Source organism: Callospermophilus lateralis, chromosome X (genome assembly GCF_048772815.1).
Source record: "Callospermophilus lateralis isolate mCalLat2 chromosome X, mCalLat2.hap1, whole genome shotgun sequence".
Lineage (NCBI taxonomy): Eukaryota > Metazoa > Chordata > Mammalia > Rodentia > Sciuridae > Callospermophilus > Callospermophilus lateralis.
The window spans coordinates 6,389,086-6,414,749 of record NC_135325.1 but is presented as its reverse complement, the minus strand read 5'-3'; the positions used below and the strand labels follow the sequence as shown (position 1 = coordinate 6,414,749).

The 25,664-nt window shown below is 42.9% G+C and overlaps 1 protein-coding gene across 3 annotated transcripts in view; it reads right to left on the bottom strand.

Annotated features, from left to right (window-relative positions):
- Nhs (NHS actin remodeling regulator) overlaps window positions 1-25,664 on the bottom strand; it is a 332,316-nt gene that overhangs the window by 57,267 nt on the left and 249,385 nt on the right. Inside the window, exon 1 of one of the 3 annotated variants that reach the window (XM_077107087.1) lies at window positions 19,735-19,963. The exons of the other annotated variants lie outside the window; for them this stretch is intronic. Coding sequence (XP_076963202.1) covers window positions 19,735-19,963 — 229 coding nt within the window. Of the gene's footprint in view, window positions 1-19,734; window positions 19,964-25,664 lie in introns of those variants that run through there. 3 annotated transcript variants of the gene reach the window in all.

Sequence of the window (25,664 nt, the reverse complement as noted above, 5' to 3'; positions counted from 1 at the left end):
TTAGAGCACAGAAAAGATAATACTGATCAGAAATAAGGAATTTGATCTTTCAGGAGAGACAAATTGACAGTGAAGAAAGACTTTCAAGATTCCAAGAACACTTTAAAAATAAAACCCCTTTGAGAATGTCATAAATCTGTTTCTATTGTTTGCAAAGAAACATATGAAATCGATTGCAGGGAAGACCATGAGAGTCAGCCTTTGGCACTCCTGACCCCTTGAAAGTAGGCTCTTCTTGAGGGAATACAGAAAGGAAAGAAGTCACTGTACCCACAAAAATTAGAATATTTTAAAGTCCCTTCATTCCTGCTCAAACTAAGATGTAATGCTATAACGTGACTTACGACATTCCAGAGAAGAAAATGGAGCTGGCATGGGAGAGGCAGGTCAGAATAAGTCTGGGAAGATTCCCCTTTCTATTTAGGAAACAGTGCATGCAACTATTGGATACACAAGGAAGAAGGGTCCTATTTCCAATATGGTGCATGAAGCCTCTTTGGTCTTTAAGGACAGATGCACTTGGCTTGGTTTGACTGTGAAGCATTAAGGTAATTAGCAAGTGACATCCAAGTATATATGCTAATAAATCTCCCTGGTAGAGGTTAGTCTCTTAAAATTTACTTACAGATCATCAGCAATGATGGAAGAATTTTTAATACTTTTAATAGGTCCCATATACCCCCTCCACTACACTTACTTAGAACTATTACTTGCTAATTAGTATCTTCATAGGCAGAAAATAAGTAATGTCCTTTGTTGGGCCAACAAAGAAGCTATAATACATGAGCCTGCAAACCAAAAGGCATTCTTCTCCAAGGACCTTTCCACCCCCAAAGCCTAAATATTTGTAATGAGTTCTTTGCTCACCATAAAGACGTGGCTAGATGAGTGGTGATTATTTAATCCAGGACATATTCAATCTGATGTCAGAAAAAGATGGATTCCCCTGTGACTCAATTAGCCTGGGTCTAGCTGAGTTTGCAGAGATACCGAGGGAGGTGTCCCAGATTCCTCTTGCACAATTGCTGCCCTAGTCTTGGAATCAGCCCTTTCTTCAAGAAGCCCTGACTGCTCTTAGATGCAGCAGCCTTTAGATACCACACTCTGCATACCAGGGGATTCATTGTTGCTAGGTTGTCATTGATTCTAGGTTTCTTCAGTAGACACAACTAGAAAGCAGGTAATCTTCAGAAGGTGAAAAAAAAATATTGGTTTAAACTGCTACTTCCAATTTGAGTCTAAGATTACAGGTTTTAATTTAACTTCCTTGATTTCATAAGTGATCTCTTTTTTCTTATGCTGAAAAATCTTGAATCCTAATGACAGTGACATGATTACTTATTTGAATAGTTGCAAAATGACTGCAATAAGACAAATGAATTCAGTGTTAGCTTTTTTTCCCTTTGTCTTTAGGGCATCTTCTACTCAAAAAATGTACAATAAAGGGTCTTTTGTTTGAAAGTCACATGAAATGATTGAAGGTGCTGAATGTGATAATGCTAAGGTCTCATATATTCCTTTGGGTACATAAAACGAGAAACCTGTGAGACACTCCCAGCCGCCATTCAGGTGGTTCTAGTTCATGAATAACTAAAATCCATTGAAAGTTCCTGCATTTTTAATTTACAATTCGTCAGAGGAAAAATCTACAAGCTTTCTTGCCCTTCACACTCATCTGCCCCACGTGCTGTCATATCTAGACAACTAAGAGCTCCTCCCCCTTCCTTCCCCGTTTCCATCTCTGGTGAACTCTGCCACTGGCCCTCAGAGGAGATGGGCTGGCTCTGTTGAGTAATAGCACAGAGAAGCCCACGCAGTGATGAGGACAGCCTTTGATCTCCAGAAAACTTGAAAACTCAAGCCTGGAGGTCTTGGCATTTATCCCAGAGATCAAACACTTATGTTGGCACCTGCAGGGAAAAGGGAAATGAGCTAGCCTTTTTTGAATCCAGAGCCTATGATGAAAACTCCACGAGCAATGGCAGAATCTGCCAAAGGCCATGGGCCCATCTGAAGCTGTGAGGAGCCTCCATGAGGATTTCTTTACCAAGGATTGGTGAGTGGACCACACACAGGGATCAGACAACTTCACCCACGAGTGACTGTGAATGAGCCTAAATACCAAGAAACTAGGTTAAATCATATGAAACTGACATTTTTATAGGTAAAAAATAATTGGTTATCAGCAATTTATTATGGTTGAACTTTATAGCTTTTAAGTAAGCAAATGAGGACCCAAAAAATTCAATACTCTTTCAACACAGATAAATAGCACCCTACTTCTCCTCCCAAGTTGAAGGTATTTCTGTTGCATTTCTCTTCTCAGGTTCATTTGCTAAGGAAGAAGGCCAAGTTGGGGAGAGAAGAGTTAAGGCAAGCAACTGATTCTAGAGGGTCATGTTAGAGAACAAAGGTCTTGGGTCCCAGTGTTGGCTAGCAAGGTACAGAGGCTCACCAGCAGAGTTCGACCCCAGTCCTTCTGTCTTAGTCAGTTTTGCATTGCTATGACCAAAATTCCTGACAAGAACAACTTAGAAGAAGAAAAGTTTATCCTGGATCACAGTTTCAGAGGTGTAGTCCATGGTCAACTGAGTTCATTGCTTTGGGCCAAGGTGAGGCAGAATATTATGGGGGGAAGGGTACAGCAGAGGAATGCTGCTCACCTCATGGTACCCAGAAAGCAAAGAGAGAAAGAGGGAGGGGTCCACAAAGAAGATGAACTCTTCCAGGACATGTCCCCAGTGACCCACCTCCTCCAGCCTTGCCCCTCTGCCTACAGTTTACCTTGCAGTCCATTCAAAGTAGGATGGACTGATTGGATTATAGCTGTCACAATTCAATCATTTTACCAAACATTCCTGCATTAGCATGGGATCTTTGGGGGAACAATTCATTTCCAAACTATAACACCTTCCAGGTGTCCTAGAAGCCCTATCTAAATGCACTTGGGTCTAGGAAAGAAAATGTGTCATCTATTATTATATTCCAAGGATTGTACAGAAATACTTCGAGGAGAAAGGGACACCATCAGTGCCTTCAAGGAGTTTATAACCTGGTAGCTAGATGAGACAAATCAGATGATTATACAAGATAGGATGAAGTGTGCACCCTTAGGGAAGCACTGAGTTCCATCCTGGTTTAAGAGAAATGCTCTCTGGTTCTGGAAGAGGTAATACGGAATTTGGGGGACATTGGTGGACAGATAGAATTGACAGAGAGGGAGACAAATGCTGGGAGATATCAGGACATGCTAAAGCATACAGTTGAATGATATGAAATTTCCCTTCTGAAGTTAAAAAATATTTGAATATTGGCAATTTCCCATGATCCAACCTAATATGAAGGTCATAGTCTCCCAGTGAGGGTCCAAAGAGTAAGTTCATTGTGGCTGGACCAGGAGTTGTGTGAAACAGAGGAGTAGATTAGGGAGTTACCTAAGAGGAAGACAAACACCACTTAAGGATGTGGATGAACCACACACTGGGTTAGAATCCCAATAGAAGTCATCTTATTTGGTTTCCACAATATAACCTGGATGAATATTTTATTATCTCCAATTTCCTGAACAGGTACTGAGAAATTCAGAAGCTTGCTCCAAAGACCCAAAGATTATAAATGCTAGAGTCAGGACTTGAAGTAAGTGTATGTGGTTCCAAAGTCTAAGATCTTTCTACTACCACACCTACTGGCCCATGAAGGAGTCAATATTTGTATGGGGAAACTGTGTTAATCCCAGAAAGGAAGACTGAAGTCATTCAATGGAGGGGCTTTGTGGCTAGGCTCAAGCCTAACCTGCTACATGAAGAGGAATGCCCCACCCAAAGTGGAGCTTTAGACAAGCTATTTGAGGCCACAAATGGGCTTTCTTGAGCACCATTTGCATTCTGCCATTGAGCAATGGTCTAGAGCACTGGCCTATGTGTTATACATGTGCAAACATGTGAGTCAAATGGATGTGACTTGATGCCATAAATGGTTCACTCTATACATCTTTGTGGCCTTCCTCAGGGGATCCTCCTTTTACTCTACATCTTTTCTTTTCCTAATCTCCAGTCAACTCAGATGGCAACAGGGCAATCAGAAGCTTGCCCCTTTTAGGCCAATGCTTTGAGAAGCTTACCTGCTCATTAAAGCGGACTTCTGCTTTCACAGCTCTATCGTTTCAATGGATGCTGTTCTGTCCCTTTAAGTCATTTATACTTGTCATGTTTTAATTTGCTTAGAGATATGTTTTCTAGATTGTAACCCCATCACAACCACTCCCCAAATTATGGCCATTTCTGAACTGGGGGAGCCTGGGTTACTATGGCAGCACCCCTCAAACCCTGCTGTAGTTGTTTCTTTCCCTGTCATACCACATGCTTTTCTGAGACAAGGAGTATGTCTTTCCTATCTCAGCACTAAGCACAGCATCAGGCACATAGTAGGTGCTCAACAATATTTGCTGAATGAATGAATAAGGTTATTTAATGTTGGTAAGCACAGATATATGCTATAAAAATAATCTGCCAAAGTTTTCATTCTTCAGAAAACACCCTTAAAACCACCCCCTCAATTTACAGTTGGCATTAACAAAGGCTTTTCCTGGAAAACCCGATGCACAGAAGTCAGGCTGAATTTCTGGTTGCTTCAGGGCATCCACAGAAATGAGGGCTGTGCAGGAGGGTGCACTAAATAGGGTTCTGTTTTTCTGCTGCAGCTCTGCTAAGTGCTGTCTTGCCCTTCCTTTGTTTTTTCTTCCCAAACTCTACCTCTAAATTATCTCTAGGACTCTACAGGCAAAGGAACTCTTTGTCATAACACATACTTCCCAAATCAGTCCTTTAGATTAGCCAGTGCTGCAAGTACCCAGTGAGCCAAAATACTGAGCTCAGCAATGCCTGGGGACTTGGGGGTGCCTGCAGCCTGGACCAGCCTGAGATGCCTGCCCAGGTCCTCAGAGCAAGTCATCCAACCCACCCTAGCTCTTGCCTTCACAGGGGCCTCTAGCTTTGGGCATTGACTTTCCTTGCAGATCTTCACTGGCTCCCAGACATTAAGGCCAGACCCACTTGGCCAAGGAGCAAGATCAGAAAAGAGCAAGAAGTTATTTTTGTCAGTGTTTTTCTTTTATAGCCTTAGACCCACGCAGTAATGGGAAGAGAGGTTAAAACGCAGATGCCACCAACCTGCAAACCCAGTGGAATGAATCAACAACATTAACCCAGAGGTCTGTTTTGAGCCCAATCAGTGTTCCAAGTCACCCACCTGTAGGGTCACAGCATTTGTTTTAACAACAGATCAACCCCAGCAATAGGTATGTTTGCTAGAATTTCACATTGCAAAAACAGCTGGCTAATCTGGTCATTCCACTAACAAACGAGAACCATTAATTATTTCATTACACTCACACAACCCATAAACCAGCCCTCTAACTGGCTGTTTCCCAAAGTTGCCAGTGAATTAAATTAAAGGTGTCAATTTAGTCCTGGGTAGACATAGACAAACTCCTTTCAGTGAGCTGTAACAGGGCCTCTTCCGTCAGTTCTGCAGAGAACTAAATATCAAGACAAGGATGTTTACATGAAGAGGCAAAAGTCCTGGAGAGACGTAACTGCCACCTAAACATGGCTTGGGAATCTCATTTTATTTAAGAATAATAGTAGGCCAAAGTTCTGACTTTTTCTTAAACTTTCTTTTAAAAGCTGTCTAACCACTGGATTTGATGAATACAATGTTCATTTGCCTCTTATCCATGCAGGGAAAAAGGTCTGTTCTTTTCAGAACAAAACCTAGCTGCAATGAGTGGCCTACAGAGGTGCCCAGATTCCCACCCCTCTCACCATCAGCTTACCATTGTGCCCTCCTTGCTCTTTATTACGTCGTGGCTATGGGCTGAAGTCCATTCCAGACATGCCAGTGTCCATTGTGGTAAGGTTTTCTGCAAACCCACAGAGGACAAAATCTACTGGGGTGGTCCAAATAAGCTGCCTTTTTGGGGACAATGAACTTCAGATATTTCTTCTGAAGTTCACTGGAGGGAATTCAAGCCAGCAGCCTGGTATAGACAGCTGGGCTGCTGGGGCTCAGTGGTAGTGCACTTTCCTGGCATGTCTGAGGCACTGGGTTCAATTCTCAGCACCACATATAAATAAATAAAAGTCTTATCAACAATGAAAAAAATTAAAATTAAAATTAAAAAGATCAACAGGGCCTTTTTAGTATCAAGTAAGGATTTGGGGCCTGGGGTGAGTTGTGTTTACTGTGATAGGCCCCAAAAAACTCACCTCAAAAATGAATAACATTTCAGTTGAATGATTTTTAGTGAGAAAAAAAAAAGAGAGATTGTTAGGTCCTTGTCTCCAGCTTCCCTAGACTGCAGTTTCTCCATCACTTTTACTACTTTACTTCTGTGTCCCTTCCACATGTCTTTCCTTGTCATCCTTGGTATGGGTCCTCTAATGGCCCAAGATTAGACTGCTCCTTTTGGACACATTACATTTCCCAATCTACAGAGACTCTCCTGCCATTGTTGTTTCCATTTGGTATATGGGGCAAAAATAATAGTAAATGGCCATGTCAAGAATGAAATCCTTGGGGCTGGGGCTTGTGGTAGCTCACTTGCTTAGCATGTGTGAGGCACTGGGTTCGATTCTCAGAACCACATATAAATAAATAAAAGGTCTATCAACAACTAAAAAATAAAAATTTAAATTAAAAAAAAAGAATGAAATCCTTCACTTCGGGCTCCAAAGAATGGAATCTGCCATCTATGGACTGAGACCTCTGAAACCACAGCCCTAAATAAAATTTTCTGCCTTTTTAAAAAAAAAAAAGAATGAAATCCTGGGTGCTCAGAAAATCAGACCAAGATACTGGAATGATTTATTGTTGTCTCGTCCTCACTGTTCAGTGACTCATGTTGGAACACCAGCCCTGAACCCCCATTGTGTGATGTTTATCTCTGTTCCTGCAACTTATTTTTTAAAAAATTGTAATAGGTATAGATGAACAGCAGGCCTTTATTTTATTTTATGTGGTGCTGAGGATCGAACCCAGTACCTCACACATGCCAGGCAAGCACTCTGCCACTGAGCCACAACCCCAGCCCCTGAAACTTATTTTTGTACTCTTCTTCCACACTTTTACATGTGAAGGATAATAAGTGCCAAGGATAATATTGATGTTAATGACAAGTCCCCATCTTTCTCTGAATATTCATTCGCTCAACAAATAATTACTGAGCATCCACTATCCTGCTCTGAGGCACTGAAGGACATATGAGGTCTCTGTCCTCTTGGGGCTTCCTGTCTAACAAGAGAAGTCTATGGCAAACACACAGATATTATGTCAAGTGGCTGAAGTTCTGTGTGGAATTAAGAAAGTGAAGTAAGGAGATCAAGAATGATATGGTTGCTATTTTGGAGACAGTGGTGTAGCAGATTCTTAGCCTTGCCAACATCCCCATAGCATTCACTTCAACACTCCAAAAGCTGCTTCCTGTGACTTTTGGAGACCCGCTGCCTAGAGTGACTTTTTTCTCCAGCAACAGGAGAATGCTTGACCCACAAGCAGGGCAAGCTGAGAGTGTTAGATATCTGTTTCCCCTGGGAGCAGCCCTTGAGTAGATGCTGATGCCCTCCTCTGAGGTTAAGATAACTCTGAAGGATGCTCTATCCCATCCTTCAGAGTTTCCCAGCAGCCTGAGCTCCAGCTGAACACATGGTGACTGTAGCATAGTGTACCTCTGTCAGATCCTTTCTCCCTCCATCTTGCTTCCCCACTCCCTTACTTGGATTCCTTGTATTCTATGCTCAAAGAAACTACTTGTACTCAAATCCTTGCCTCAGCATCTACTTCTGGGGGAGACCCAACCTAAGAGAGAGAGAGTGGGAAGGCTTCTCTGCAAAGGTGACATTTAAACAGAAACCTGATCCGGTGAAGGGATGAGGTGTGTGAAAATGTGGGATATAAGAATTCTAAGATGAGAGAATCACAAGTGCAGAGAGCCTCTAGGTAGGATTGTGCTTGAGTGTTTGAGAAGCAGCAAAGCGAGGCTGCAAGAACAGAGTGAGAGAGGGAACCAGCATTAGAGAAAGTCTTACTTTCCTCATTTCATGGCCATAATATCTCCTTTAATCCTTTTTTTTTCACTACTTCCTCCAGTCGGTTCACCTCTCATTTCTCACGTGGCTCATTTTCCTGAGAATGCTGACATTTGATTTATAGTCTTGATTTCACTCTAACTGTACCTTGAAAAAGAAAAGAAGAAGGTAGGAAATCCTAAAAGAAACACTGATTGGTGCAGGGGAGCTGGGAGACTGTCCATGGCCCCACTCAGGGAGGCAGCGTCCAGAAGAGCAGCAAGCTGTTTGCACTGCCACCCCCAAAAATCGAAAAAAAAAAAAGATGGGAGACTTATCTCCTGCCCCATGACTATCTTCATCTCTTTAACACCTTCTGAGAACCCACTATGTTCCCAGCTTCATCCCATTTCCTTGGCCTTCATCATCTCTGATCTTTCCACCACTCTGAAAACCAAACTCTAACTACAGCCCAGCTAAAATGCTTCCCTTCACACCTTTGCCTACACATAAGACACCCCAGCCACATTTTCTGAGCCCTTGCTGCACATTCAGGGCCCTGCCGAGCTACTTTGATCCTGAACAGGAGATTCCAGATCACAAAGGATGTGGAGTTCTCTTTAGGCAGCTGGCGTGAGCTTAGCACAGTTGCCTCCTGGAGCCAGACTGCTTTGCTGACTCCTGGGAGGTTCATCATCAAAACTCCCTGCCCTGACCCACATTGTGCCTCGCTCCACTTGTGCTTCTGGCTGGAGCTACTGGGTAACCAATGGTAGAGTCTATTAGGGCTTCATTTTGCTCACAGCTACTTTTGGAGGAATTGGCTTCTAAAAATTAACAATGAGTGAGCCCCAGTGTGATAAATATTGAGGCCTGAGAGGCAGACTGGAGAAACCAAGGAGCTCTATTGGCAGAAGAGGTGTGAAATTTGAGTGGGTAGTCCCCAGTAAGTCCCCTAATGTCTCCAGGACTTAGGTTTTCCCCAGACTCAGAGCAAGAACAAATCATTTTGAGGGTAATCTTTTACTCCTAATTGTCCTCTTTAGTGTTTACCAAACTTTTCGGCTCCTTCTGCAGTTCATTTGGGCCAAATGACTGTGTGTTGGCTAATGGCAATGTGGGCAAAAGTGATGTGCACCATTTCTAGGCTTGGTCTGTACAAGACCTCCCTAAAACCTTGATTCTTTTCCCCCCTATGTGTAAGGCCTGCATGTTCTAGGTTTACACAAGGTTTTGTGTGGGAAAGGAATAGGACTTTCATTGTGTTAAAGTATTGAGGTTTCTTTATGTGTTACCATAGCCCATCCTATCCCACCCCATCCTATCCTGTCCTGTCCCGTCCCATCCCATCCCATTCTATCCTATCTTGTCCTGTCCCATCCCATCCTATCAATCCTTTCCTAACCCATCCTACTCTATCCTAATAGTTTTTGTTATCTGCTTGTTCATTCACTCATTTGCTTCCTCACACTTTCAGATTTCAATCATTTGTTATTAACTAAGTGTCTAGTACATGCTAGGCCCTGATACTTTAGCATAAATAAACCTTGGACTTGTGCCATGGAGGAACTTGATATCTAGGTGAGGAGATGGATATGGGAGCAGAGAAAATAATAACAAGTGTTAAGTGTGTACCAGGTGCATAACATCATGTTGTGTGCAAAGAAATAAATACTTAGAGGTCTTTTCCTTTAGAAAATTTCAAGTTCTATACACTCTGTCCTAGCTCCATTCTTTATCAAATTCCTTTCTTTTCCTTTTAAAATAATATTATTGTATTTTTCATATGTTTATTTTGTTTATTTTTAGGTAGTGCTGAGGATAGAACCCAGTTCCTCACATGTGCTAGGCAAGTACTCTGCCACTGAGCCACAACCCTAGCCCCTCAAGTTCCTTTCTTTAGGTAGTGATTACCACTGTATACTGCACCAGCTCTAAAAGAATCACATTACCTCTACTCTCCTTTCCATCAGCCCATCATTCCAAATCATTTCATTCAGTCTCATCTGTGCAGGTCATGATTCTATTTAAAAATCATACAGGGGTTTGCCATTTCCTACATAAGATCTGAATTCCTCAATATGGCATTGATTTGATTTCCAGGTCCTCTTTCTATCACCATTTTCCACTTCTTCTTTACCCAAAGCTTCCTCTTCATTAAGACCTCATAATCCCTGTCCATCAACCCACATCACTGGAGAGCCCACTCCCATGTCTTTTCTCATATTACTGTTCCACCAGGACTCCCCTCTTTGTCTACTCAAGTCTCTTCTCTTCAGAGTCCTACCTCAAGTGATATCTTTGTTTTTTCCGCTTATTGTATACAGTGTATACAAAAACTTAAATGAAATGAAGAAATTCTTCAAATAAACTTAGCAGGGACATAGGGGAAATAGAATATATATTTTATAAACACACACACATTCAACAGAAATTGAATCCTGTTTTTGTTTGGGGGGGTTCCAGGACTTAAACTTATGGGTATTAAACCACTGAGTCACATCCCCATCCCTATTTTATATTTTATTTAGAGACAGGGGCTCACTGAAGTTGCTTAGCACCTTGTTGTTGCTGAAGCTAGGTTTGAACTCGCAATCCTCCTGCCTCAGCCTCCTGAGCTGCTGGGATTAGAAATTGAATTCTTAAACAAAACTCTTTCCACAAAGAAAATTCCAGGTTCAGATGGCTTCATCACTGGTGAACCCTATCATGTATTTAAGGAAGAAATAACACAAATTTGTAGGAATTCTTTTAGAAAACAGAGGAGAAAGGAATACTTCTCAATTCATTGTATGAAGCCTGTCAAAATGTGATGAGGGGTATCTCTGAAAAGTCCATGGCTAATATCATACTTAATGGTGAAACACTGAATGCTTTCTGCTGAGATTGGGAAGGATTCAAAACATCTACTCTCACTAGTGTGAAAAGGCATGAAGATAGGAAAGAAAGAATACTGTCATTATTTATAAAACATGATTGTGGAAGTTAAAAACCCTACAGAATCTACAAAATACTGTTAGAACTAAAAGTGAATTTAGAGGATATAAGGTCAATATAAAAATATGTAATGAAAAATTAGAGAATGAGATGAAAAGGAATATAATTTATAATAGCATCAAAAATATTAAAGATATAGGGACAAATATAATGGAAGATATACTCATGCTGTATATTTAAAGCTTCAAAAATTGCTAAAAGAAATTAAAGAAGACCTATATGATTGAAAACTATAACATATTTAGGGATTAGAAGGCACAGCATTTTTAAAAATGTCCATTTTCCCCCATATCATCTATAGATTCAAAACAGTGCCAATCAAAATCCCAGCAGACTTTTTTTGAAGACATTGAGATGCTCATTCCAAAATGTATATGAAAATGCATAGGTTCCTGAATAGAAGAAACAATCTTGAAAGAGAAGAACAAATTTGGAGGATTTATACTAGCTGATTTCAAGAGTTACTACAAAGCTACAAAAGTCAAGACAGTATGGTTTTGGCAAGAGTAGACATACAGATTAACAGAATAGCATGGCGAGTCCAGAAATAGACCTACACATACACAGTTGAATTAAACTTTTGAAATATTCATTAAGTCAATTCAGTGAGGAAGTTATTTTTAAACAAATTATTCTGGAACAACTGATGATATATGTGGGGAAAATGAATTTCAACCCTCCTTCATTCCATATACAAGAATTAGAGAAAGACCATAGACCCAAACATAAAAGCTAGTACCATGAAACTTCTAGAAGAAAATGCATGAGACAAATCTCATGAACTTGAAGAAAACAGAATTTTCTGACAGGGCTCAAAAGAGACTAATCATAAAAGAAAATACTGATCGGTTAGACTTTGTCAAAATTAAATCAAAAGAATATCATTAAAAATATGTCAGGCACAGAATGGGAGTAAATATTTGCAATTCATAAATTTAACAAAGAACTTCTATTCTGCATATATAAAGAATTACTACAACCCAACAATATTAAAACAAAGACATAATTAACCCAATTAAAATGAGGAAAGGCTTAATTAGACACTTCACAAGACAAGATATATGAATGCTTAGTAAGCACATGAAAAGGTATTAAAAAATATTTATCATCAAAGACACGACAATTAAAACCACAAGGAAATATCATTTCATATCTGCTAGAATGGCTTCTTACATACCAAGTGTTGATAAAGATGCAGAGCAACTAGAACTCTGATACATTGCTGGTGGGAGTAGAAAGTGGTACAAGTATATTTTTAAAATCTCTGCCAGTTTCTTATAAAACTAAACAAATACCTAACCTATGACTAGGCAATTTCATTCCTAGATATTTGTGCAAGAAAAATAAAAATGTAAATCCACAAAAATACTTACATGAGTATCATTCTTAGCAATTTTATTCATAACAGCCCCAAACAAGAAACAGCCCAACTCAATGAATAAAAAACTGCAGTACACTCTTACAATGGATTACTGCTCAGCAATAAAAAGGAATGAACTACCGACACATACAAGATAGGTAAATTTCAAAAATATTACTCTAAATGAAAGAACTTTTAAAAAAATGCCATAGTTATGGTTTGATTCAGATGAAGCTCTTAAACAGGCAAATCTAATCTATGCGATAAAAATCAGAATAATGTCTCCCAAACAGGATGGGAGAATGACTGGAAGGGGTACTGAAGAAATTTCAAGGTAGTGGGAGTGTAGTATATCTTGTTTAGGGAGGTGGTTACATAGATGTCTATGTCCAAGTTTATTGAACTCAACATATAACACTTGATAACATATCTCAACTGTATGTAAGTTATATCTTAATAAAAAACACAGTAACTAACTCCATCCTCCTTCCAAGATGTTATATTGGGTTTTACTCCATTTGCTATTTTCATACATGATTATCCATTTAAAACTTTGTTAGGTCCCTCAAACAGAACCTGCACAATACTAAGGACTCCTCATTTGTTTAATGAATGAGTAATAATCAGTCATAATAAAATGTAAAGGAAAAGCGAAGAAAAATCAGTATGTAACACTAAAAATTCCTATGATTTCTATTCTCCTGAGAGTCAAAATCACTCCAGACACAGGTCCCTATTCCTAGTAAAAAACAATAACCCAGCATTTAAGACATCTTGCTTTTATTTACAATACAAGAGGAGGCAAGAAAATAAGAGAAAGGTTTTGTCTCCTGGATTTTGAAGTAACACCACATAATTATTACTGTGTTTCTTAACTCCAGTGAGATAGACTGAAAAACATCTGATGAATCACCTTTTCATTCATAAAACCCTGCTTATATCTTTCATCATTTTTATCCTCCTAGAATAATAGCAGAGAAACAGTACTTGATGGGCCTGGAAAGGTCTAGATAAGAGTGCTGAACCACCTATTAGTATTCTGCATGCAAACCCTTCTCTATAACCCAGAGTCATCCGTATCCTGGCAACCCTCAAAATTTCATTCTCATTGAATTGCTAGATCTTTATCAAAATATAATTATAGCCTTAATTTGAAAGATAAATTTTGATTGCCAGTGCCATGCCCAAAGGAAGAAATAATCAGGTGGGAGAGCGCTTAGGCACAATTGTTAACCATATAATCAATGTCACGAATCATACATCCCCTAAACACACACACACACACACACACACACACACAACTTTGGGGGAAGTTTTGAGAGTAAGAGTGAGGAGGGGAAAATCCTTGAGGTATCAGACTTAAACTTTGTAATATTATGTTTGCTTATCTTTTCATGCTGTCAATCCAAGTGCCTGCCATCTCTTTCTAACTGGAAGAGTTTGGAGAAGCCCCAGGTTATGTGTCCTGCTTCTGTGGATGTCCACAGTGGCTCCTGGAGCAGGATGTAGCTCAGTCTACAGGCTGCCTATCACAGGTCAAGTTTCTTGAAAACAGACTTTGAGATGGCCATTAGTGTGTGGCAAGCATATTAGGAAATGCTCTCTGGGTCGGCACCTATGGAAGAAATGAATTAAGCAGGACTAGGCAGAGAAAGAAGTTGGGCTGAGATACAGTCACAGAAAAGGTCTGACTGGTCTCATGAAGGACTTTAATGCTTGAATGATCTGCAGAACTGTCCTGAATTGAGGCAAGGTGGCCAAGCCTTTTATAGTCTTATACTGACCATTCAGGAGGGATGTGCTGCCCTGGGACTGGTTGTGACTTTCTGGGTGGGGTGACTTTCCTCAGTGAAGAACAATTCCCAAAGAAGGACTTGATTATGAGCTATCAGCCACCAGCACCCAGCTCTGTTGAGTGAGTGCTTGAGGGAATAAGTTCTTGATTTGTAATGAAGAGGGGGCAGGTGGACAGTGTTTCAAAGTACCCACTGCAATCCCATGGACTAGCGAAAAAAATGAACCTGGGAAAAAATGATCTAAACTAGACCCCTGGTGAATTGATCCCACTGGCCTATTTCTGCAAAAGAGTGGCTTCTGAGGCAGCCAAAGTCTCCTCCTGTGTATGCCAAGTCCCCTCAGAAAGCATGACACTCTGGGAAAGAGTAGATAGAGATTAGAGATAGTTCTGTCTCCTCATTCAATTGGTATGCTCCTGACTTTCTAGAAACTATCCTTAATTTATGTCTGAGGGTGGGTACTATTATTTTTTAAATGGACACTTTTGAGACACTGTAGGGGAGGGTCAAGAGAGCAGAAGTCATACATTTCAACTCCCTTTCTCTTTGGGAAGTCACATGTTCAGACTGAGTGCTTCTTGGGGCATAACTGGTTCACAATTTGGAGAGGGAGAAATAACCAAGCATATGTAACAGTCTTTCTCCATTGGAGTAAAAGGAATGGATTTTATTTAACCTACATTTTAATATATAGTCAACTTCTCCTGAGAATTTGGGAATCCTCAAATTTGTAAATACTGAGGCTTCAGACTGCACCTCTATGGTAGTATGTGTGCCTACCTCCTGCTATGCATCCATCATCTGTTAATTTCCTCTCCTGGAATCTGGCTAGGCCTATGACTTGCCTCATTCTGTTGGTTAAAAAGCCACAGGCTCAGCCTAAGAAGGCCTGGAAGCTTCTGCTTTTGTACTCTTGGGGACCCTGACCTTCCAGGAAAGAAGTTGGAGAAACCACATACAGAGGGAGAATCTGAGCCTATATAGACAGAGACAGAAGTACAGCTAACCCTCACCCCAGCTAAGCATCGCTTCTAGGTGACATCCCATCTGACCAACCACTAGCAAGAGCAGCTAAAAATGTCCAGTTGAGCTCATCCCAGATGGCAAAATTCTAAGCCAAAGATAGGCTGTTGTTTCTTAAGCCAGTAAGATTTGAGGTGGTTTCTCATGCAATCATAGAAGAGTTCCAAATAGAAATTACCTCAAGGTCAAGTGACTATAATCATTATACCCACTCCCACCAAGTCAACCCCCTTTTAATCTTGCACCAAAGAGTCTTTCCTTATCAAATGGTGCTTTTCACAAAGAAACAAACTTTGTGTTAGTTTACAATAGATTCTGCCTACACAAATTATATTGTTATATTGTATTCAAATACGTAACAACAAATCTCAACATTATGTAAAACTATAATGCACCAATAAAAATATGGGAAAAGAGTTATTGCCTACATAATGGTGAGTAGACCAAAATCTGAAAAAAAATTAAAAAGCCTTACTAGGCTGTTGGAGCTGCAGGTTGGGGTTTGGGCTTCTTAAGCAAAATAGCTCAATCCCATATATCAATTTCATATGCTTGGGGCTCAAAGTCATGCCTCCACAAATTTACAAATGATTCCCTGACATAGATCTTCAATGTCACTCACTAAAGAAAAAACTAAGAGTGTTTAATTCTGAGTATCAAGGTCTATGTCAACTAGATACCCCAGAGAGGGCCAGATAGGAGTCCACCAGATCAGAGGGGCAACATAAAAAAATAAGCCAGGACTGGATTCTGAAGCCATTGAGCTCAGTATCAAATCCCAGATCTGCCATAAAACCTTGGGCAAGTTGCTTAATCTCTCTGTGCCTCAGTTTCCTCATCTGTAAAATGGGGTAATAGTAGTTCCTACCTCCCAGGGTTATTGTGAGGATTAAATGCACTAATGTATGTATAGGGCATAGATTGATGTCCAGTTATTCTGTGCTTAAGTATAAGTGATTATACAGTAAGAATTGGAAAAAAAATTGCACATGAACTTTAAGTCATACAAATAACTGTTTATAGCAACTACACACCAGGAGAGGATGCCACTTTCGAAACTATATCATATATATCTTATTATCTGTTTCTATAAGAGGGCAGGTCATCATAACAAGAAGGAGCACTGAGCCAGGAAAAGGGGATCTAGGTTCTTATTCCAGCCCTAATGTGAACTATCTATGTGATATAGAGCAAGTTATCTATAGAATGGGAATAATGACAGCAACTTTGCCTAAAGGGACTGGACCAGACGGTCCCTCTTTTATGTTCCTACCCTTTTAATATCTCTTTGAGGTGGTAAGGAGGAGGCAGAATTGCCACCATTTTAAAGATGGAGATCTGTACTGTATTTTGGCTAGCTGATTTGTCCAGACCAAACTCAAATCCCAAAGTAGAGATAAAAAGGGGCTTCTCTAGACCAGAGGGTATATTGGCACAAACTACAAACTGTTTCCTGGCCCCCTTGCTGTTAGACATGGTCATGAGATTGAATTTGGGTGCTGGTGAAGAATGTTGCTTCCAGGACAATCTTCCATAATCTCACCCTCCCCTTTTGCTGACTGGATGCAGAGGACCCTACAGTGACTCCAAGGCCCTAGGGAATGGTATAGCCCAAGAGGGGAAGAGACCAGGCTCCTTATCATTGCAAGCCAAAAAGCTGATTTGACTTTAAGAAACAAACTGCTACTGTGTTATATCCCTGAGATTTGGGGTTATTTTTGCCTTCCCTGACCAATATGCTCACTATAGGTCTTTAGTTAATTGCCAATTTAAGTTTTTGATCTTCAAGAGAAAGTAGCCCCTTTCTATCTAAAAACAAGAGTACACTGACATCTTATTTGGTATAGGTTGAACCAAGTCAATGATGTTTTCATGGAATCAGAATTCTAACTCATATCTCTACATCTACTCTTCTAAGCTGATCAATGTTGGCTACTTTTGCACTGGGCCATTGGGCTACATTTGATTGACATTTGTCCTGCATCTTCCCTGGGTAACACAAACATGGGGGGGGGGGATTTTAAAGGTAAAACCAGTTAACTCTTTGCAAGCCTCCATGAGAAGACTGAAGGAATGTTGAATTTCTTGGAGGTGTTCTGTTTCCTGAGCTCTTCCTTCCCTAAAATCAAGATCTCTATCTTAAAATTTGTCCAGTGACTTTAGTTATGACCTACAGAAAATAAAGGCAACATTTTAAAATCAAAATTCACTTTGAAAAAGAGGGGGAAATCTCCTCACTCCACTGTCCAAGGGTTTCCATCTGCAAAGAATAGTATCTTAAATAGAGAATTGGTGGTGGGCATTCACACCCTTGCTTTTATTTCTTTCACTGAATAAGAATAGTGAAAATATTTTTTCAGCAATTATCAATACATTCTTGCAAAAAAAAAAGAAAGAAAGAAAGAAAGAAAGAAAGAAAGAATCCCACCATTCTACCAAATTCTACCAAATCAGGAATGGGAGGTGAGGGATAGACATTTTTCTTCAACCTGGACTTTGTAATCATTGATACCAAATAAAAAGTGAATGAGGAAGAAATGCAGGATTTTTTAAAAATATATTTTTAGTTATAGATGGACACAATACCTTTATTTTATTTATTACTTTTTATGTGGTGCTGAGAATCGAACCCAGTGCCTCACACATGCTAGGCAAGTGCTCTACCACTGAGCCACAACTCCAGCTCAAAATATAGCCTTTTAAAATAAATAATGGGAAATGCCTAGCAAGGTTGCAGGATCTATGACCCACAGAAGACCTGGGCTTCCTGCCATCTGCAGCAATCACTGAAAAGTTCTCAGTTCCTTCCTGAATCCATTCCATGGGGCACCTGCCTCATTAGCTGAGTGTAGCCCCCTTCAGACAGGCTGAGTGCCTCTGGATTCCCTGGAAGAAGCTCCTCACTCTACTGTCCAAGGGTTTCCATCTGCAAAGAACAGAACACTAGGAAGATGGTATGTTTTGAATACCACCTGGACGCCTTGGTTCCTCTATATTCTAAGCCCAATTCCTTTGGGGGAGGGGTGGCCTGCTAGAAATACACAGGAAAAAGCCCCAAATATATTTCTGGGTGCAACCCAGGGGGGATGTAGAGCTACAGATGTCCATGATTGGGGGAGGGGAGGAATCCCCATGCAGGCTCCCATCCTCCAATCTTGCAGCCCAGTTGCCTTGGGTCTCACACAGCAATGGATGAGGATCCTTAGGGCTGCTGCCTCCTCACACATCCCAGCACTATAGCATCCCCACCTTGCTGAGACGGGAGGCTGGACTGCTCTGAAGGCTGTGTGGACCTGCTTTCACACTATGCAGGGGTCGGAGTTTGGCTCACCCCCAGACAGCAGAGGAGGGAGACCCCCAGTCTTGGAATTGTGGGGTCAAGCCAAGCTGCATCTCCAGCCGCAGGGCTATTTTTAGATGCTGTTATCTTTGCTTTGCTCACAAGCAGCTGTGAAAAACAAACTGGTGACCAAGAGGCACGAAACTGCAAAATAAAAACCTCACAAAACAAGAGCTTCAGAACTCAAGAGCATAGCACACGGTGGCAAAGCACTGTGCACCACCATGGCCTGGCCTGCTCAGCCTCCCCCTCAGGGGGCCCAGGTGAGGCTTTGCTCTTTTACTGCAAACGCATTCCTGGACCGGCATGCCCTGAGTAAGTCCAGCCTAGGCCCACTGCCCCAACATGGCCAGTCAGGCAGGCAGCCATACTCATGCCCACAGATGTTGACCCCAGGGCCAGGTGTGCTAAGGGAACAGGGTCGATGGGGTTAACACTGCCACAAACTGAAAAGCTCTAGCTCTCTGGCTTCTCTCTTCCAGTTCATCCTACCAGTCTCTTTGCCTTACAACATCACAGCTCCATGACGGTGAAACCCTGCACAGGGAAAATGTCACCCAACACCAAGTGGCAGGGCAGGAAAACAGGAGGGGGTGCCAAGCAGACCCCCCCACACTTCCTCCCATCTCTTACAGCCCCTTCAAAGGCCAAGCCTCAGGGCGTCCTTCCACTCGAAGCGCCCTCGAGTCCCCATGTCCCCTGCAGGAAGCCCAACGCCAGGCGCTGCAGCCCCTGCAGACCCCTCCACCCAGCTGGTAAGGGCCTGGGTAGCAGCGTGGAAAAGTGCCGCCCCGCCCCAGAACCCGGGATGGGGGGGTGGGGAGGAGGCGGCAAACTTCAAAGCTGCAGCTGCAATACGCTTTTTGAAAAATAAAATAAAAGGCCCCTAAAAGCCGGCACTGTTCCCCTCGCCCCTCTGAGCTATGCGCGGTCCACCTGGACCTCCAGCTCACCCTAGCTCAGCTCTGCCAAGGGGACCCGGCTCTCAGACCTCAGCCACGGGGATTTCCTGTCAGGCTAGCGCGCCTCTGGGCTGCAGCTTGTGCCTCCCCCACCCCCAAGTTCACCCACCACCTAGAGATGCAAGAAATTAGTTTTAAATAATGTCACTTGCCCATACCCCCTTTCCCCAAGCTGGTCCCATCTCTCACACACCCGTGTGGCCTGGGCTGCGAGTCGTGGAGGAGCATCCCGGGGGGTTGCGGTGGGGCGCCGCGCCGAGGCTTGCCTCCGCGGGCGCCCGCTCAGGCTCGGGTTCAGCCCTGGGCAGCCCGCCCGTGCATCGTTCGCTCGGTGCAGAAATCCTACCGCCCGTGCGCCCTGGGCGCGCCGCCGGGCCCCGCGCCGGCTCCCCGGGAATGCGGCCGTCAGGTGAGGTAGGCATGCGTGCCGGCTCCGCAGCGAAGCAGCAGCTGGCTGGGGCGCTGGGCTTGGGGTCTGCCTCTTCTCCCTCTCCCCGCAAAGGAGAGGCCTCTCAGGAGCTTGCCAGCGCCTTGTTGCGTTAGGTCCGCATTCCTCCTTCTTTTTTTCTTTTATCTTAGTTTCTCCTTCAGCGGCAAAAAGAGAGATCGCAGGAATCCATGCCCAGCTCCAGCCTAACTCGGTCCACAGGCAGAGAGAGAATTATGAATGGATGCTGCCTTCTGATGAGGAAGTCGACTGGGGAGGTCTCTGCGCACGGCGCGCTCCATCAAAGCAGGGGCATTGGCCCCTCCACTGCTTCAATGCTGCAGGCTGAGCCACCTAATTGACCACTGGGAAATCAGGTGCCGGGAGACCTGGGCGGGACGTAGCCCCGGGGCCACGCTGGCATCGAGCGCCTTGCCGGCGTAGACAGCTTCGATTTACAGCCCAGTGAATGGAGAGGACTGCGGCAGCCAAACCTCCCGGGCAGCAGGCACGGTTGCACCAACGCTCCGCATGCAGCCACCAGGCTCCACGAACATCTCCTGGCTCCACCGGGCTAACGGGAACCTAGCTGAAAAGAATCTGTCCCCTGCCGCCAGCCGCAGTGAGCTGCAGGACTCAGCCCCCAGCCCCAAACTCAGCAGCGCGCGGGAGCCGGTCACAAAGCCCGGCCTGTGCGCTTAGACGAGCTGGAGGTTGCGGAGGATCCCGGATCCGGATTTCTTGTACCTGTGCGTTTCCTTCTCCCGTAGCGCGACCGTTGGGGCTGCGCGTAACCCATGCCCAGAGTGGCGGCGGGCTTGGTACATCACCAACAGGCTGGACCGACCGCAGCTGCTCAGCACCGCACCCCCGTGGCTCCCCTCTCACCTCCCTTGTCCCCAGTCTCTGGCTAACAGTAGAGGAATCAGAGACGCCAACCATGCCAATCCTGCCATCGGGGGAAAGAGGGTGGACAGGGACCGGCGTAAAGCATGAGCCTGCATGTAACAGGAACAGAGCTGCCCGAAAAATGTGACATTGCGTCCCCTCCCCCCATTCATCTCCGGACGCTGAAGCCTCACATCCTAGACACAACTCACTCTGCCCAGGCTTAAAAACACTGCAAGGACAATGCCTTTGCAGCCATGTATTAATCTCCAGGGAAGGGTGATTTACTAAACCAGCTCCGAGGTTGAACCAGGATTAAAAACCATGGCAGTGTGTGCCCATGCCTTAGGCTGGCAGGTTCTATATATAACAACCTAATGCAGAAGGCAGAGTCATTTAGGGCCACTTAAAGCATAGCACTTATGGGATATAGCCTAATATATAACAAGGGGAAACCCAGTGAATGAAATTATCCAAAGATGCCTTGTGGAATGCTGTCTTGGTCATCTGTCTGAAGGCCTTTGAAACACATTTAGGGAAAGCTTGACCATTTCCTGACTGGGCTGCTTATTTTCAAATAGGGAGATTTATGCCCTGGGCAGATTTGCACGTGTGAGCAGTATTATGTCCCCAGGTCTGTAACTCCTTCATAATGCACAATTGTGGTAAAAACTTATCTAGCCAAGGTCATAAGAAATCACAGGGTCTGTATGAGCATTAGTAAAAAATATTTTCTAATTGACATTACTATGAATTAATGATTGTGGTCACATAAAGTATCACATTGAACCCAAGTTAGTCTGGGTTGGCTGTTCTCCTCCAACCCCATTCAATGCCAACCTCCTTGGAGGGCTGCCAGCTCCCAGCAAGGACAGAGAATCTGGCTGGAGTTCCCCTGGAAAGCAGTATGTCTAGGACAGGAAGGTGAGAGGAGGTAAGAGGCGAAGGCATAGCCACTTTCCCAGTTAGGGTGGGAAGAGAGCCATGAACCCCAAAGTTCAAAGGGTGGATGGGCAAAGGAAGAGGCCACCAGAGAAGGAGAGAGAAAGATGAGTCAGAGAAGCGGGAGATCAGGAGGGTGGGGGATGGGCCCCCACCTCAGAAGCCAGGAGGTGAGTTTCCAGAAGAAAGTGGGATCAAGAATGCCAAATCATGGAGAGATCAGTGGGAGGAGTTCTGCCTGCCAAGGGCTGACCTGGACCCAGGCTTTGGGAAGGCCTGAGGGATGGGAGGTGTGGGGTAGGTGGGAAGCCCAGTTAGAGCTTCTAAATATAAAAAGCAAGTCTTTTCCTTAGCCTTGCTCCTTGAGGACCACCAGCAGCGGCAGCACCTGGAGGTTTGTCAGAGATGCACATTCTCAGGCCCCACCTAGACCTGCCACATCACGGGGGGTGGGGGGGTGGGGGGGGTGGGGGGGTGAGGGTTGGCCACCATCTGTGTGGTAACAAACTTCATAGATCAAGTCCATTTGGGGAATGGGAAGCCCCGCCATGTATTGGCTCCAACCTCTCAGGCCTTGAAATAGGAATTTATGTTAGGGTGAGCGAAATGGTCGCCCTCTGCAGCAATCCCTGGCAAGATCATGAGTGGCTGGTGGCCAAGTCACTAATCACACACCCCAAGGAGATGAATTACCTTGCTCTGGGTTTTCAGGACTGCTCTATCAAGGGAGAGCCTGGATGATGAGGTCTGGAGAATTCCAAAATGCAATGAAACTGGCCAAGTCTTTCCCCCTTTGTATCAATATTTACAATAATGAGGTGGTTGTTAACAAAGATGATGGAAATAAGACTATAACCAGATTGTTTAAATTTGAATAAGGTTTTAACAAATCCCATGGCATAAAAGGAAAAAAAACATGGACTTTGAACCCAGAAAGACCTATGTGTGAATCTTAGCTCCTCCAGCCCTTAGCAATGTAGCTTTGAAAAAATTATTTGACTTCTTGAATCTTGGTTTCCTTCTTTAAAAATGAAAACAAGAATACCTCATTTATAGGGTTGCTGAGAAGAGTAAATAAAATGATAAGCATAAAGCACAATGATGGTACCTGGTACATACTAAAAACTCAATGAATGTACTTCCTTCCTTTCTATCTGAGGACTTCACTCACAATGCTCATATTATGTCTTTTTGGGGGGGTTCCCATCCCCTGTACAGCATTTAGGGTTCTTGACACTTCCCATGGCTCAAGGGTTCAAACAGAGGCACTTATTGAGCATCTCTGAGATGCCAGGTATTGTGCTGGATGCTTATAGGGATAGACTAGAGCCTGGACCCCATTAGAACTGACATTATAAGGGCTGAGTTTACATCCAAGCCCATGTGGGTGGTCCCACTTATTTTTTTAAGCCAAATGTACCAGAACTTAGGAGAAAAATAATAGCAAATGTGTCCTCCCTTAGGGAGTGCTGATTACAATAATCTTTTTTTTTTCTATAAAGGGTCAGATGAAGTATTTTAGGTTTCGTAGGCCAAATGTAGGCCACTCCATTCTGCTGTAGTAGCTCAAAAGTAGCCATACATAATGCAAAATGAACTGATGTGGCTGTGTTCCAGTGAATCTTTATTCACAAAAAACAGGGAGTGTGTGGGATTTGTCCCATGGACCATAGCTTGCCAAGTTCTGATCTACAGTTTGGCTCAAGACATAACTATTCCTTTTAACTGGTATTGCTAGGAAATGTAGAAGTCTATATAGGTGATTTTTCCACAAAACTAAAATTTATTAAAACAAGAACAATTTTCTGAAGGCCCTCATTGTTCTAAACCACATTTTATAGTTTCTGTGGAAGAAACTGGCCAGTGAGCTGTTCACCACACTGTCTCTCTCTTTCTCCAAAAGCTACACTACATTTCCCAGCCTCCCTTGGAGTTTTAGTTATACCTGTAACTACGTCCTGGCCAATGAAATGTGGGCCGAAGTGATATGTGTCTCTGGGTCTGGCCCATAAAACTCCTCACTCCGACACACACTCTTTTTTCTCCTGAACATAGAGGCTCTTGGGGGCAGCAGAGCCCCAAGATGGAAGGAGTCGGGTACCCAGCTGACAGTATGCTGACCTGCATAAGATGGCATGTAAAATGAGAAGTAAGCCACTCAAATGTTGGAGCTTTTATTACCAGAATTAGCCTACCTTGAGTAATTCACTTTCCTATCTCTTTAATCAGATGATATAAAACACAATCAAATGCTTTGCTGATTACTTAGGGTCTTTATTAAGAAGGCTTATTATTGGTCTCTATGGTAACACATTCCTAAGACTTTTTTCAGATTTCCAAGCTCTTCCTTTGAGATTTAGTTCTCTGCTGTCATTCCTCTCTCACCCTCCTTCTAGATTCTTTGCTGTAGTTTGAAACCACAGTGAGATGAGGAAAGCAGACACCATGGCCGGGTAACATCTGTCCACTAAAAAAGAGTTACTAATGGTCTGAGCAAGCACCTAAAGGACACAATGCATAGGCTTGCTCAGAACTATTGGCAGCCTTGGAAGACTTACTTCCAAGTAAGCTTGCACGACCTTCCAAGCTTAGGGTTGTGTTCCCAATAGCTGAAGTCATTGGAAGCTCAGCAGCTCTGAAAACAGTGAGCTATTTCTGTACTGTCCAGCCTACACATTTTCCAGACTTTCATTTTTCTACTAGTTATCTTGGGAGAGTCCATACTACAGGTTCTAGTTTCTTTCCCTTGACATCCATGGACCACTCAACTTCTGAAATACTTTCTGATTTTCTACCCATAAATTACACCTGTTATAGGCTCCAAATCTCCATTCTAAATTCACCTTTTCTGCTTAACTAAAATCTGTTGTTGCTGCCATCAGATCTTTGTCAACTCCTATTTTGTAGGAGCTGGAAGAATCAATTCTAAAAGGCCAAATAATTTTATTCTAGTTCCAGAGGTATTATAGTACCTTTATATCTGGAAGCAATTTACTACAAAAATCTAGCTATGCTTTAAACCTGGTCTTTGGATTATTCTGATAGGTGGGGATATAATCCTTTCCCAGAATGATGTGGGGAACAGAAAAGGAATTGATGAGGCCAGATCAAGGGAGACTGGAGGAGGTCAAGGGGGTCTAAATTATTTAAGTTTGATTATATTCTTATTGAAACAATCATGTGATTATTTTTATTTATTGATTGATTCATTTTTGGTGCTGGGGATTGAACCCAGGAGTGCTTTAACACTGAGCTATATCCCTAGCCCTTTTTTATTTTGAGACAGGGTCTCACTAAGTTGCCCAAGATGGCCTCAAACCTGCTGAGGTTGGCCTTGGATTCACTATCTCAACCTCCTGAGTCACTGGGATTACAGGGCCAACACACCTGGTTAACATGATCATATCTAAATGATCCTCTTGGTCTCTTTTTTTATCTACAAAACAAGGAGGGTGAAGATCATCTGTAAAGTTTCCCAGTCTCTCTCCTTCTGACTATTGTTCTATGAGACCTGGAACAAAAATACCTTCCCAAATGATTTCTCATCACCAGTATTTTCTTCTTTTTCCCATTTCCACTTGACCATTCTACCTATAACTTTAGCATCTGCAAGGATAACAATAGCTCTGTGATCTGCCAGGGTCTGGGCAACTTTATGGTCCCATACTGACCTTGTTGATGACCTTGGAGAACCTAATTCCAGTTCTACTCTCTTTATATCATGCATACCCCCTCCTTATATTTACCCAGGGCTATTTCCCTGCTTTATTCTTTTTGGCTTAAATATGTGCTAAGACCTAATGATGGAAAGCCAGTTTTGCCATTGAGGCTTATTTGCCTGGAGCAAGTTGGATGTCCCTTCCATA